This window comes from Anarhichas minor, unplaced genomic scaffold (genome assembly GCF_050575085.1).
Source record: "Anarhichas minor isolate MPS153535 unplaced genomic scaffold, ASM5057508v1 ptg000073l, whole genome shotgun sequence".
In the NCBI taxonomy this organism is placed as follows: Eukaryota; Metazoa; Chordata; class Actinopteri; order Perciformes; family Anarhichadidae; genus Anarhichas; species Anarhichas minor.
This window is the reverse complement of record NW_027466519.1, coordinates 10,267,390-10,283,540: the sequence shown is the minus strand read 5'-3', so window position 1 is coordinate 10,283,540 and position 16,151 is coordinate 10,267,390. Positions and strand designations below refer to the sequence as shown.

Here is a 16,151-nt window from a genome sequence, read left to right as displayed (position 1 = left end):
TTAACCTGTATATTTATTATATTATATTTATATTGTGCTAATTTCTCTGAGCCATGAGATGAATAACTTTGCATAAAAGGTACAGATACAGGAGTGTATTTAGTTATTGAATGAAAGTACACATTATCTCACAGTATGTGTGAAGTCGCTAAGAGTAACATTTTGGTCTCAACTGTTACAAAATACTGAAAAATGACACTTTTTTTTATTTATTATATGAATATAAAACATAAGCATTCATAAACATTCTTAAGTGATCGGACTTGGTCTCAGCTCCCATTTTATTTAAGAAAGCTCCAGAAATCTATAAAAAAAAAGTGGAATCCTTCCAATTAAGAGCATTATGGACTGGCTAAGTGGAGAGCAGGGCCGTCCTTCAATCAGAGCGTCGGTGGTTCGATCCCCGTCTCCACTAGTCGTATGTCAATGTGTCCTTGAGCAAGACACTTTTTTTTTGCTCTTGTAGTTGTGCCTACGGTGTAGAAATGTGTGAATCTGAATTGTAAGTCTCTTTGGATAAAAGCTGAATGACTGTAATATAATGTGATGTAAATGTGGAATCATTCTTACATGTCGGTGGGTTTCCACCACATCTGCAAATAGAAGAATTTAGTTGTATAATATAGATTTAGTTCAATAATATCCCACCCATTATATCTGATATTGTCAATATCGTTTAGAATCTCTCCTTCAATCTTTCAAAAATATTGACGCACTGGTGCAATGAATCATGGGTAGTCATTCAGAGAGTTAATTATGACAAGCTGTGATTACAAGCATGTCTTAGGTCCTGGGACAGGATGTCGTATGTGTACAGATTGTAAAGCAAATTTGTGATTTTGGGCTATACAAGATATATTGAATTGAATTACTGATGCTGCCTGCAGTGCATGAGGTGGGGCATTGTGGGTAGACAGATTGTGGGTAGACAGATTTGGATAACAAATACCACACATATTACGGTAATCAGCGTTGCATATCTGTCTGACCAAAATACCAAAAAAAGCAAAAAAGAAATGATTCATATAAATTATTGTTTTAGAGTTTTTAAAGTGTTTTTGATTGGAATATGTATAATAAGCATCATTTAGTTATCACTACTGAGAATTTAACAAACATAAAAAAAAACACTGGCTGAATATCCATTATCAGAATCATAACTGTATTATAACGCTACTGTGTAAAGCAGTGGTGGGCCGTCAGGGTCTGCAAAGCCTTCTCTGCTGGCCTAAACAGAATCACAAAGTTATAGCTATTTTATAATTTAATAATTTTTCTTAAATACACTACATGTATTATAATTTATAAAAATATTTTCCCCATTATCTTATTTTCTCATTGCACAGCTACTGTCTTCCTCAGTTGCTCTGCTTCCAGTGCAGCTTGTTTTAAGTAGAGCTTTTATCCAATCAGATCTCACCTCTGTGTCTCTAGGTAAGAACAGAGGCCCGAGGCCTGCAAACCAGGTGAGACATCTTAGAAATGTGAGAATAGCTGTGCTCTCCATGTTTCAGTCTTATACAATAACTCATACTGTCAACAACAGTGCTCACACACAAGCACAGTGAGAAATCATTCTTTAGAGCTAACATTACATTATGATGACATGATTTTGTCAGAGGTGTTAAGACGCTGACAAGCAGAGTTACAACAGAACTGGTCAGAGGTTGATGATGATGGTGCAAGTTATTGGCAACATATTGGCAGAGAGTGCCAGCCCTTGTGCCTTTATGTAAGTGGATGGGATCAGGAGACACTGCTCACGAAGCATATCAAAGAGGAGGCGGATTTTGAAAAATCTGTCTGGACTGTCGTTGCGCTGCTTATCATTAAAATGGATGAACCGGGGTAACAGCTGGAATCTCTTCTTTGGCATGATATAAGCTATCAGATCAAAACCTGACTCATGGTGCCAGTAGTCCTCTAGGGATGGGAAGGTGAACACACCCATGAAGAGTGGTATCGGCAGGAAATCTTCAATCTCTTCAGGGCTAGTCTTGATTGGATCCCCCGACTCATGGGCAAAGTACAGATTGGTATGATGAGCAATATGTTCAATCATTTGGTCAGTGAAGAGCATTTTGAAGTACTGGAAGGGTGTCTTTACAGCCTCAGGGGGTTCAAATATTGGTTCAGGAACCTGGAATCCCTCAATGTCTTCATGCTTCCAGATTCTTCTTGTGCCTTTGTTTGGGCCTGAGGGCGAACCTGGGTCAGGTGTGTCCTCTGGGCTTTCTTCCCTTTACTGCCCTTACGAGAAGGCAGTGTAGAAGATGTGCTTGTTGAGGCAAGCTTCTCCTCATCCATGGATTCAGAAGAAGTGTCCCAAGTCTCTTCTGCTTGTGTGGGCTGATAATCAGGATCCTCAATTAGGTCATCGTCATCACTCAGATCAGCATCAGAGTCTTGAGGATTTTCTGGTATAAGTGCCAAAAAATAGTTTGGCCTTGCTCCATAAAAATATTTAGCATCCATCTTTCTTTTATTTGTAAACCGGAAAGGGGAAGAAAAAAAATACAATACTGTTATAATGCTAGTAATATTACGGAGGAAGCTCATTTCGGCCGCTTGTAGCCGCGACCTTGTCCTTTCGGTCACGACCCAGAGTTTGTGACCATAGGTGAGGGTAGGAACGTAGACCGACTGGTTGGTTACCATCCAAAAATCGTAATTGTATTACTTCTCCGTACTTATTCTAGAAAGTTACCATATTTACTTTTATGAAAACTTTAAAAAAAAACGTTTTTGATAAAAAAAAAAGTACATTTATTATTTCAGAATCACTATGTTTACCATAAAATAATTTTTTTATCGAAAAAAATCCTGCTTATGAAATCATTTTGGCATATATATGATGAAATAACATTAAATGTATCATATTTACAACACTAAATATTTCATAGAAAATACTGACTTTTATTTATGTTAACTTAGCTTCCTTAATTATAAAGGCTACATTTAAATTATTACAATTAAACCGTTTGGTAAAGCACGTTTTTAGGAAATAATTTTACCCTTATTGGTAAAAAATGTACTGTTTTTGGTTCCGGCATGTCCTTTTTTTTTTTGGCCGCTTTGGGTGTATCTCAACCCAAATCTATTCTTGCTGTTAGCTTACAGTCCTTCGGGGGTGCTACAACAAGCTAACTGTTGCATTGGCTAATGCAAGTTGCTACCTACTGCTCGATAAATGAAAGGAAAAGGTAAATCTGAAAAAATGAAATGTTATTTAGTGATTCAAATGTTACATGTTCTTTTCTAATATGCTACTGTATTCATCTATTTCTTTACTGGAAGTTTTTCCACACTCAAAACTCCTTAATTAACTGCAGCAGGGTCTGACAGTCTTCCCATGCCTCCCTTCCCTCGAGCAGGCCCCACCAATACAGCCTCCAGCAGCTTGGTGCTGGCTGAGAAGTTCTGATTTTCTCCTGGCCAGAAGAGGAGCTGCTGCTGCTGGGCAGCTCTCCACCTCCTTGCGGAGCTCTGACTGCAGGTCGATTTTGAGTCTGGTGCCATGGACGTGTAAAGAGCCATCCTGTGCGTTTTGGTGTTTTTTTTGCTGCACACGTTAAAACAGAATTGCACTGCATTTATTAATTAAATGTAAACTTTGGCAACCTGTCTGCACCGTCAAACATGCTGGTCATACTTTGTTCCTTAATCCTGAAGCTAGAAGAAACTAGAGAACCCCCGAGCCAAGATAGAAAATGGGTATTTCTGTTTTTAATTTCTATATTCCACAGTTTTGGGACATAAAAACAGGAAGCAGCCTCACCAGAGTTATTGTGGAAATCATTAGGGAACCTCAAAGACATTTGAGGAAGGCATATGAACATAAAATGGAGGACTTTCCTTTTTTATCTATGCTTATTTTGTTCTGCACAACTATTGTGAAGTTCACAAAGAAACCTTAAAAGAATAAACTTATAAATGCACTCCAGTGTGACAGGGACTTCCAGCCACACGGCAGAGCTACGAGCTAAGAGATTAATATCTGGACGTCGATTGCCATGGCAATGGTCGCATCTTCGAAGCATTGGGGTCAGCCTTTAAGGTACCAGGCTCTCCACCTGTCCCTTTCACCCCAGGGTATCTCTGCCTCGCGTCTCTCCCTCCTGCCTGAGAAAAAACCCTGCTCTAAATGAAAATTGCTAACATGTAATATATTACTTGCAGAAATAGTAAAAGCTGGTTTTATTGTAACAAAATAAAAGAAACAGATTTATTCACATATCAAATACATAATCTGACTGACAGATCAGCATCTGTGTAAAGAACATCAAAGTAGATGTTCTTTACACAGATACTGATCTAAACTGATATACATTGCTGTCAGGACATGTTGACACTTTAACATCACAAGAACCACAGTGATTATATAAGTCAATGCAATAATCTGTGTCCTGCACAAACAGTAACACCTTGAATACAAATAACCAAATATAATATCCATAAAAAAAAGTATACAGTATGTCAAACCATAGTGAAGTTCTGTCTCATTTCTTTGATTAGGATAGAAACATGATTTATACTCAAAAACATTATCATGTCAGCCAATTATAATGTGGTTTTTATTATTTTTAAAATGATACAGAATGAAGACACACAATAACAACCAGATAACTGAGACAAAGCTCTTCAACAGATAATGACTGTTGTATGGCTCTATGAAATGCACAAAACAATACATTGAACAGTGAAAACCAAAGATTTGTGTAATATATGAGGTACTGGTTGACTTTGACTGAAGAACTTTAAATAGCACCTTCAATATTCAAAGATGTACTCTGTTTCATTCTGATTAAGTGGTTTCGGAATTTACAAAAAGGCCAAGATGTAAGGCCTTTACCTCTGTAAGGCCAGAGGTAAATTGTATGTCTCCAAAACTGCAGAGTATTCTTCTGTGTGTAATGCCAAGGCAGTGACCAATGGAATGGTAAACCATAGTAATAGTGATCGTTGGGAAAGGGCTGAAGATAAGGCATACTAAAGCCTTAAAACTCTCACATTTGCTGAACTTGCTGCCAGTCTAGTAATTCTGCTTGCACTGCCAACTTGTGGTGGGTCATTACACAACCATTACAATACAGCACATTGCACTATAGGGCATCACAGACCTTTCAACCCACAGAGGTCAGGGCAGCAGTGCGGCTCCTCTTAGATTTAGAGCGGAGTTGCTCTTTAAACGTGAAGTAATCCAGGCAACATGCCAGTGTGTTCTGGGACCAAAGCCTGGGGAAGAAGCTTTGTCAGGACTCAATTTCACCAGCTGTCTTCAGATGTGTGTTCTCATCTCAAATTGACATCCAATCCAATGGACATTCCGGTAACACTTTACAATAAGGGACACCAGGGACCAAATGAGGAACGAATGAGGAACTAACTAATAGTGAACTATTAGTTAATGAGTAACTCATCCTTCTAAAGAGCTGGTCTGAAGTAATGAGTTTTTGAAAATAACTTAAAAGAAGACAATGTGTTGTCCTCCGGCAGGTCATTCCTTAACTGTGGGGACCAAACCGTTACCTTTAGTCTTAAGGTTTGATCAGGAATGCTCTACCAGAGGATCTCAAGTTGCATTCAGGCTCGTAGGAAGTCAGATATATACTCTGGTGATAACCCCCTACACCAGGGATCATTTAGATTTCAAAATCCACTCGAAGACAACTGGGAGACAATGAAGTGATTTTTAAACAGGTGTGATATGTTCTCTCCTGTTGGACCTGGTTATTAGTTTAACTGTTGATCCCATCCAGTTATTGATATCTGCAATGCCCAAGTGGAGGTTGTTTGATTGATTCGTGTCAAAGGAAAGATATAATTGTGTATCATCACTATTGAAATGGGAACTGATATGTCTTTTAATAATATTATCAGGTGGTAGTATGTAGATGGAAAATAGCAAGGGCCAAGAATGAATTCATGTGAAACTCCATATTTTAGCGGTACTGAAGCAGATCGATAAGTCCCAATTTCCCCACAGTATGACCTTTCTGAACGTTGAGAACAGAACCAATCAAAACCAAGTCTGACATGCCAACCCAATTTTTAAGATGTCCAATTAAAATGCTGTGATCATCAGTGTCAGAGGCCGCAGATAGGGTTTCCTAATGAACTCTGAAGCAGCTGCTGAGCCGCACAAATCTTTCAAAGACTCATTAATTACTGATTAGTTTACCATTAATTACTGTTTTTGTGATCTAGTATTGCACTTTCATAAAATTGAGGGACATGTAAAAGACATTTTAAAAGAGCCGTTAAAATGGAAGCCCACATCTCACCAGTTGTTGTTTGACAGTTAGTGTTGAGGCTAAATAAGGGATCAGATCATTTCAACTTGTCCATCTGCTGGCCCCAAGCAACAATCAATACCTTTATGTTGTCTTTAATCCATTTAAACACTTTGAAAAGACTGTCGCTGTGTGTCTGAATAAACCGTGGATGTTAGTAGCAAAGCGCTCTGTTGGCTCTGCTGGAAGTAGGAGGGGCCTGTCGGACAAAGTTACTGCAAATGTGCCTCTTCAAAATTACTCAAAAATCCTCTGTGCATTCAAATAAAAAGGTGACGTGAACACAAAATAGCCAATTTCCCTGAAAGATAAATAGATATTGAAGTGTGGGGAAACTGAACCTAATATAGCAATGAACGTTGCTGCCAACACCTTGCCTCCCAGACTACTGCTATATTAGGTTTGTATGCCCGACTCACATCCACGGTTGACTCTTTTCAGTTTTTGTTTCTGATGCTTGAAATACAGCATAAACATTTTATGCCCATCAGGACTATCTAACATACAACATTCATACACTGTAGGCACAGCTACAGGAGCAATCTGGGGTTAAGAGTCTTGCCCAAGGACATCGACATGGACTAGAGGAGCCGGGGATCAAACCACCGATACTCTGATTGAAGGACGACTCGCTCTAACACTGAGCCACAGTCGCCCAAGGAACTAATTGTTAAGGAACTAATCGTAATGATAATGATAAATTAATGACGGACTACTTCGCAAATAGTTAGTACTATGTATCCCTTTATTTGGTGGTCATGAGATAATGATGAAGTAACAAGGGACTACCTGGTAAATACTCAGCATTACGTATGTACTTTACTGGGGGGGGGGGGGGGGGGGGGGGTACAAAAACAGTAACTAATGGCGTCGTTAGCTTTGGGCTGGTATAGAGTCTCAGGAAAGACTCATGAAGAAAGTGATCAGTATAATGAATTCACAGATATGTATTAACTAATCATACCTTAAAGGTGCAAGATGTAATATCTGTCCAAAAAATTTGTTTAAAACATTTTTAAATATGAACACTATCAAAAGAATGTAAAGGGAAAACAGTTTTGACGTTATGCCAAATACGACAATGTATTGTGCTGAAGGGAAATCTACTGGCAAGCAGCAAGGTCCTGACTGTACTTTCTTCTGTAATACCATTTGTACCTGGAGAGGCAATAGTGATTCACTGCAGTGTCCAGTCAGCTCTCAGTCCATGAAGAAGTACAGCTGCCCTGTCCACAATACATCCGTGGTCCATGTGCGTTTTGATAGTTTGTTTATCGCTTTACGATCTGTCCAGCGTACGACATCCTCTGTCCTCGGACATTCACATCGGAAAAGAAAAAACTCCCAAAAAAAACTTTAACGGGAAAAACATACTACAATATAGTCCTCCATTAGGAATTACTAGATCCTTATTAATGCTTCATCTATTATCGAGTCATTCCCGACATGTCCCTCACTCATTTGTCAATGAATTAATTATTTACTTATTATTTGATACGATATACAATTTCATTAGGTGCTATTCATTAACTAATGCTTAATTAGTAGTTAGTTCCTCTTGAGTTCCTCATTTGTTCCCTGGGAACTACTCAACATGTTCTCTTACTGTAAAGCGTAAACCCAAGTATTTTCATATGCAAATTCATTGCTAACAAAATGTGGTGCAGCTAGCAGTGACTTTGGCAAAAATGTCATGTATTTATATGAGTTTTGATTTGTCTTACTAAAATACATCAACCTTACATTTATTTCCAAAATAGCTAGAATGTTCTGTTTGGGGAATTAAGATGAAAAATCCATCCACTGATATTCACAAGTTTAGTAGATGCATATGTATGAACTTATTTAGACAGAAAGGCAGAACAGCCAAAGAAATCCATGCCGATGCTGCGGGGGTAGCCTTCTAGCACCTTCAACGCCACAGGGTCAAACTTCCAATAGTGCAGCCCACTCAGGAAATTGGCGTAGCCTGTCAGAGGGCAAGAGAAGGCAACAGTCAACTGTGGACATTTACCAGTCACTAGGCCAGAGGCAAAAGAAATAATGTGGAAGTTCAAATGTAGCCTTTTCCTGGTCCCTGTTCTCACCATATAGGTCCCGAAAGGCTGCATCAATATGGCCGGGCACTCCTCCCCACTTGTGCATGCTGCGAGGATGAACATCATCTACTCGATTCACTTGAGGATTGAAGGGCCAGTAGGAAGCCAACTTGAGGATGTAGACTTTCTCGACGCGGTCCTCTTCCCACTTCAAAGCTGCTTGGATATCTGTAACAGGAAGACCCAACTGCCGCACTGAATCTGGTCCTGTAATCTTCCTTTCAGCATCAAACACCCAGTAGCTGTCACCTGTGTGGTAGAAAGATATAAATAAAACCCAGAATCGGACCTTATATCTTATAGACTACTGTCAATATCCTTTTTACATATTTAGGACAAAACATACAGCTGACCTCTATAGCAATACCAAATAATATGATTATTTTTATTTTGTTAGCCCACAGGTTTTGCACAGTGGGAGTTGCCACTAAGTGGATTATGTTCTACTATGACTGATTTATATAAAACACCCGACAGAAAGCAGTGTTTTACTGTCCTCTAGTTCAGATTCTCAGGTCTGTTTCACCTCTGACCAAACCTAGTTTCACCGATGGATATAGTTGAGTGTGGACAGAAGTGTGCTCAGTTGCACCTGTAACCACACACAGCAGTCATGTCACATGTACTGACACACCCTAAAGTACACTTCTACTTCACTGCAGCAAGGTGAGACGTTAAATCACTGGAAGTCAGCAACAAACAAGGTTTTTACCTGCTTTTAAGTTACTCTTTAACGATTTGTTCAGTAGAAAGATCTACCAATAAAAACTGTTGCTGGCATATTTTCTGTCCTTTCATTTTTCTTGTCACCGTTTCACACGGCACATATGCAGTTTAAAATGATAAGAGTGACAAATTTACAACCAAATTCAGAGCTTATCTCTTTTTTTTTTAAGTCCTGATTTCACACAGAAGTGTAAAAAGCAGAGTCTGTCACACTGTCACAAGCTGATCAGCTGTAGTTAGCTAGCTAGCTAGCTACATGAATGAATACCTACTCAGTCGGTTGGCTGAGAACTCTGTCTCCATTTTTAAGTGTTTCCAGTTGACTTATTAAAAAATAAATACCATGTATAGGGGTTTTAAATCTGCACTTGAGCCATTCATCCATTATCTCTTTCTGCTTATCCGGGGCCGGGTCACAGGGTTAGCAGCCATAGAGGGGTATTCCAGACATCCCTCTACCCAGCAACTCTTTCTTACCAACTCCTCTTACCAGTTGGACATGCCCAGAAAACTTCTAAGGGGTACAGGAGGGGCGTAAACCACCTCAGCTGGCCCCTTTCAATGCGAAGGAGCAGCGGCTCTGTTTCGAGCTCTCTCCAAATGATGAGCTCCACACCCTTACTCTCAGGCTGAGCCCAGCCATGCTATGAAGAAATCCCATTATTTTGGTCACTATCCAAAGTTCATGACTATGTTTCCAGACCAGTTTTTTCTTTGGCAACCGCCTCAACTGCAGCCCTTCTTGCCAACCGTACTTGTCTGCTGTTTCCAGGACCCCTGTGATGGCAAAATATATTATATTATTCCAAAAGACTAAGGCTAAAGCTGCTGTAACATCCCATTAGCTTCCTCATGTCTCTGTTTCCTGTGTTTCTGTGTCTGTCTGTGTGTGTGTGTGTGTGTGTGTGTGCTTCCCCTGATTACACTCATCCTACTCACCTGCCCTGTCCACCCAGCTGCCTTCAATCTCCTCATCACCCCACACACATATACTCTCCTGCTTTCCCTGTTCTGGTTGTCAGATCGTCCTTGTTTGTTCCCCGTCTGTTCGTTCTGTGCCTTCCTCGTGTTTGCTCGGTGTTCCAGAGTTCCCTTCTGATTTGTTCCTTTGCCCTTCTTTTGTTTTTGGATATTTTTGCCCGCTCCGTTGGAGTCGCTTTAAGTTTGTTTTTGACCTTTTTTCAAGTAAAGATTCCTGAGTTTGAACTTCACCTCGTCTCTTGTGTCTTATCTGCGATTGAGTCCCGGATCTGCCCCTTGGCCTGACAGCTGCATTACCAAGGCAAATCTACATTGTTGCTTTATATTTTTAAACAATATGTTTCACTTGTGCTAGAGGACTAGCCAATGTAACACTATCTCAGGTAACTGGGATAGATTGGCTGGGGTTGCTGAGTGTAAACTTCACTAAACCCAATCAAGAGTAGGACAGAGCCACGAACATTAGCCTAAACTCTGGTATAGTAGCATGGTTCCCACACAGCGTGTCTGTCCAGAACAGAGTTTTTGAAACATAACCTGTTACCACATAATAATAGCTAATGATACTTGATGTTGCAAGTAATGCTTAGTTACTATTTTAGGTGTTGCATTGTCCATTCTTTACACTTTTGCTTGGTTTTTGTGTTTGGAAAAGGGATGAAAAAAAGACGAGTCTTATTACAGACCAATGCAACTGCTTTGGCATGTGGATAAATCTGCCATGCCTAGTCTGTGCGCTAGGGGTCTGATTCAAAGGGACTGCCCCGACTTCTCACCAAATCAGCAAACCTTTTGTTGCTGCCACTACATAGTCGGTGCTTGGGTTTGCGCTGGCTCCCAGAGCTAATGGCAAAGTAGTATCCTGATAGCGGGGAGAACGAAATGAAAATACAAATGGTTTTCACTTTAATTACCCCTTCAATATCTAAACTCAATTTTTTTCAAATATGTCAACTGACACTTCAATCTAGGGCTGGGCAGTATACCGGTTTTAATTTCCCGTATGATATGAATTTTTCATATACCGTCATACCGGTGCACAGCCGAAACAACTTCTGTCGCTCTTCAACAGGCAGCAAATATATTATTCGCCGCTGAGAGCGCTGCGGTCGGAGCTAGTTGTCTTAACTGTATTGAGAGGGAACCCTAGTCATGGTCATAACTTTATAATAACAATTAACAACCCACAACTAACGCTCTTTAACAGGGCAAAACACCACGACACAACAGTTTGTGACACAAACAATTTGTAACACTAATAATTGTACATTTATAAAATTTCCCCGCCGAACTGCATGCTGGGTACAGCTCGCTAACAACAGTCTGCTAACAGCTGGGAGAGGCTCTGTCGCTCCAGTAACGTTACATTAAAGAACAGAAAAGAGCGATGCAGGATGAACAAAGACTGAACAACAAAAGGTATTTTGGTCAGACACATATGCAACGCTGATTACCGTAATATGTGTGGTATTTGTTATAAATGTACGTTGGTACATAGAGGGTGATAAGAAGCTGTACATGGAGGGACTTAGGACCCAGAGGAATGTAGGTGAAGGAAACAGGAAGTGACGGAAGACACGCCACACAAACAGCTGTTCACCGCTCGCTGGCCGGTTTTCTGCGTTAATTAATTAATGCTTTAACGCGGAAAACAAAATACCGTGATATACTGTGAAACCGCCAGAGTCTTACAAAATACCGTGGTATGCAGTTTTGGTCATACCGCCCAGCCCTACTTCAATCCCGTTCAGGTCCCAGATTATCACCTTTGTGTTCAGCTCTTTAGAGACACAACTTAAACTATTACATTTTACTCCTAATGTTTTTGGGAATTTCAACTGACACTTTCAGCTGTAGTATTTACCATACTTTTGGATTAACAAAAAATACAACTTTATCCAGCACTTACACTTTGACTTAAAATTAAAGGTCTTTCAGCACTCCCATTTTGAGTGCCATTTCATCTTCTTTTGGTAGCCTATTGTTTCATATCTAATTTGAGCTATGACTCCCAACTGTTATGGCATTTTAAATTTCAAATGTTTAACCGCAAGTTTTCAGCAGTGATCACAATATTGTCTTCAGAAAATTTTGTCTTTTCAAGTTGGCTTCTGTATGACGAACCTTGGAAGAACCAGATGTTGCCAGACTTGTCTTCATACGCAGCATCGATGTGGTCAGGAATGCCTCTCCAGTGGCGTGAAGCCAAGGCTGGATAGCCAGCTTGTAGCTGCCCATCACGGATACGCCAAACATACCGAGACTTAAAGAAGAACAGCTCTCCCCTGATCATGGATACAGCATCAAAGTTTGTTCTGCAGGCATCCAGCTGGGGCACAACAACATACAGAGCAGAAAGATTTGTCTGTGGACTAATATGTGTATTCAATACAAGACTGGTAAAATCTTGAAACCATTAGGCCTGTCCTGTCAACTAATTTTGTTGGACATTGTCCAATATATAATAGTGTAATAATGAAAGTACACCCTTTCAAAAGAGCAATGGCATTTTCATTCTCCCAGTGAGCACAAACAGGGATTTCTAGTTGAAAACTGGCTGATATTCGGTCTGAACGTCTATGACCTATTAGTTTTAAAATATTGTTTGTTTAGTTGCAGGTTGAAAGAGAAACGATATTAGTAACAACTTTTAAAGTTGCACTGTGCTGGATACTCGGCACCGGATTTGCAGAGCGAAGTGAACGAGCTAACAGAATAAATGTGAGGCTTCACACTAACTACATACTTTGTAAGTACTTGAACTACTTTATTCCAACAATGCAAACCTAAATTAGCACCATTAGTATCATTTTATGCTGCTCACGATGAAGGCGAGGCTGCTAGCTTTTAGCGTTAGCATGTTAGCCTATAGCGTTCTGCCGCATGGACCCACAGTAAACATAAACGTGTGTAAGTTAATGTTGGCAACTGTCTTTTTGGGCTGTTGCTGTTGTAAAATTGAGCTTTTAGGCCATTTCACGTAAAATACACGACAGAAAGCAAGAGGGGCTGTACACAGTTTGAATGGGCAGGAAGTAAGTAAAACAAAAGTTAAGTATACAAATATGAAGAGGGTCAAAACATTGTTGCTTGGCATACAGTAATATGCAAATAATATAAAGTATTATACTGTGTAATATCTTTCTGTTGAAAAGACGTTTAAAAAACGACTATGGTCACCGGTGAAAAGACGTTCAAAACTGTTCCAAAAGTGAATATATTTTTGCAATTCTTGTTTTAGTTACAGATTTCCACCTGACACCGGCTCCTTGGTGGCTTTGACAACGACATTTAAAGAAGTAATGGGAAATTTTGTTCAACAATCGTGTATTTTCTATTTCATTGTAGTTGTATGCATTTATATTGTTGCTTAATAAATACAAATTAATTTTTGCCTGTGTCACATGGTCTTCTTTGTCCTGTAAGGTGAAACTGTTGATGTATTACTATGACTAAGGATTTAATTGCTACATATTTTACTGTGAGCATTTTGAAGGTTCAAAAGACGTTTAAAATACGGTGACGCTTAAAAGACGTCTCAAAAGTTTTTTCACAGACTATTTGAAGACGATTAAACGTTGGCGATATACTATTATCAGCACAATGTGGAGGATGAAACATTTTAGTATTGCAAGTCCCATTGAAATATGGTCCAAATGTGAACGTTCAATCAACGTCCTCAAATAGTCAGTGAAAAAACGTTCACTTTTAAACCAATTTTGAACGTCTTTTCAACGGTGGGCATAGTAGTCTTTTCAACGGAAGAATGCTCACCGGGAAGACCTATTTTCACCATCTTTCAACAGGCTAAAATGCGGTTACAACATCAAAGTGTCACAAAACACCAATTTGCTTGAAAATGTTGATGATTTGTTCAGTTGTAGGTTAAGAGAGAGACGATAATGATTTCTGTGAACGTCATATTACACTAGCGAAATGTGGTCCGACACGAAGACGTGATTTGAATGCCTTTAATCTTTCATAATGTCATAAATATGGAACTATAGACGTTGTGCTGTGTGTTGGCAGATTTCCACTGTGACTTATCTGTTTGTATTGTCAGACCACTCAGTGTTTTGGCCCTTTTTGTCTTGTGAGATAAAACTTCAAGGTTTTAGGAACCCCAGTTATAAAAATGAATGTCAGACATGGTCAGTGAGGGTCCTCTCCAGTGAGTAATATTGTGTGTGTGTATTAATCAGGGCCGTGCTTAGTCAGCTTAGATAAGGGACTGAATAGGGATGCAATCAGTGGACCATTCAATGGTTAGCAATTCAATGGTTAACCACTGAATGGTCACTATTGTCCAGATGTCCTAGTGATGACTCCTCCTACCCCAATCTATGCTCAAATCCTTTATAAGTGGTACACAACCAACACTCTGGGTTCCTTCCTCCTTCAGACCGCATTGCATTCTGTATGACGATTGAACCTTCTCTGCGCAGAGAATAAATACTTTAAAGACAAACTTCTGTTCTCAATGTTTCTTAATTTCAGTATCACAGGACTCGCTCTGTACTATTAAATCGTTTTTTCCACCACAGCTGCCAACAATAAGTTTCCAGAACATTGTAATGGGAGCAGTGTACATTCTGTCTGTACACTCATGTAAAATAAGAATGTGTGCTTACTGCTGGAAGAGGCATGCGCAGGAACTTAGGCTCTGAAAAGACGTTCAAAACTGGTTTAAAAGTGAATATTTCTTTTTAATACCGTTTTATTTACAGATGTCCACCATAAATATGGCACAGCATCTGAAAACAGCTCCTGGGTGGCTTTGATAACGACATTTTAAAGGAGAAGGAGATAGTTAGTTTTCCTCTGTATTTAAATTATTTTTAATGATACTGAATAAATAATACATATAAACACAAATAAAATTAAACCACACAACCAAAACAATAAATAAATTAAATTCTCAGGCCCTGTCAACAAAAAAGTTCAATGTCTGCGTAATGCCCAAATCTTATAATTGTAGGGAAAACCCTGCTTTTTATTCTGTCATCGTGTTGGCTGAAGTGTTATCTTATGTAAACAAACACGTATGACAACACAACGGGCAATATCGATTTAAGTGAAAATGATTATGGCCATGGCCATATATCGTATGATAAGTTGGTAATGTAAAATTGTTCGGGGTCATGTTCATATATTGTACGATACGCCGATAACATAATCATCGAGACAGGCCTAAGGTTCATCCCCATTATTATTGTCTCACCATTCCAATGTCAATCTCATTGGTCTCCGTCATCTCAGGCTGTGCGTGCAGAGGGGGGCCATATAGATACTGGATGCCCCTCTTGTCATCCTCGCTGAGCTGCAGAGGGTAGGAGTCACTGTAGAAAGGACACATCACAGCATCAGGCTCCAGGGAGTGCTGCAGGCCAAGGACATGGCCAAACTCATGAGTTGCCACTTGTGCGAGATCAGTGCCTAAACATGACAGCAAAGCATAAAGGGACAGTGACACTAAAGTAAGTTGTAGAATCTGTTACTCGTTTTGGAATCAAATGAGGAACACAAATGATGTGCAGTTTTTAAATGAGGTTGTTCAACATTAGTTTATTCATTCATTCAAAATGTAAGCTTTGAAAATGATTGAGGTTCACCTTATTGGTAATGATTAGAAACAGATAATTACTTAAAACAAAACAATTGCACATTGAGGTAAAGTAGTTTTAGATAATCGTCTTGAATTGTCCAGGAGTAGTGAGTGTCAATCTTGAGAATATGTTGCAGATAATTCCAAGTGTTTGGTGCACAAAAACCAAAGGCAGATTTTCCAAGTTCAGAATAAACCTGTGGGATTGAAGCATACGACATTAAATAAGCATAAGATAAGTTAGTAGAGCGAGTTTGGTTGGGTGGTGAATGTCCAATAAGGGATTTATGGATAGAAACATACAGGTGTTTATCACATCTCTGTGCCAGAGAGGACAAACCCACTTTGTCATAAAGAATACAATGGTGAGTCTGACAGGGATCTCCGGTAAGGAATCTGAAGGCAGAGTGATAAACTGAGTCCAAGGGTTTAAAGGTGGAAGCTGCA

The 16,151-nt window shown here is 39.5% G+C and overlaps 1 protein-coding gene across 1 annotated transcript in view; it reads right to left on the bottom strand.

Annotated features, from left to right (window-relative positions):
- Positions 1–8,134: 8,134 nt before the first annotated feature.
- Positions 8,135–16,151, bottom strand: part of LOC142935498 (stromelysin-3-like) — a 39,017-nt gene continuing 31,000 nt past the window's right edge. Inside the window, exons 5-8 of the mRNA XM_076079891.1 lie at positions 15,321–15,535; positions 12,224–12,428; positions 8,381–8,641; positions 8,135–8,262 (exon numbers count right to left, since the gene is read on the bottom strand). Coding sequence (XP_075936006.1) covers positions 8,135–8,262; positions 8,381–8,641; positions 12,224–12,428; positions 15,321–15,535 — 809 coding nt within the window. The remainder of the gene's footprint in view (positions 8,263–8,380; positions 8,642–12,223; positions 12,429–15,320; positions 15,536–16,151) is intronic.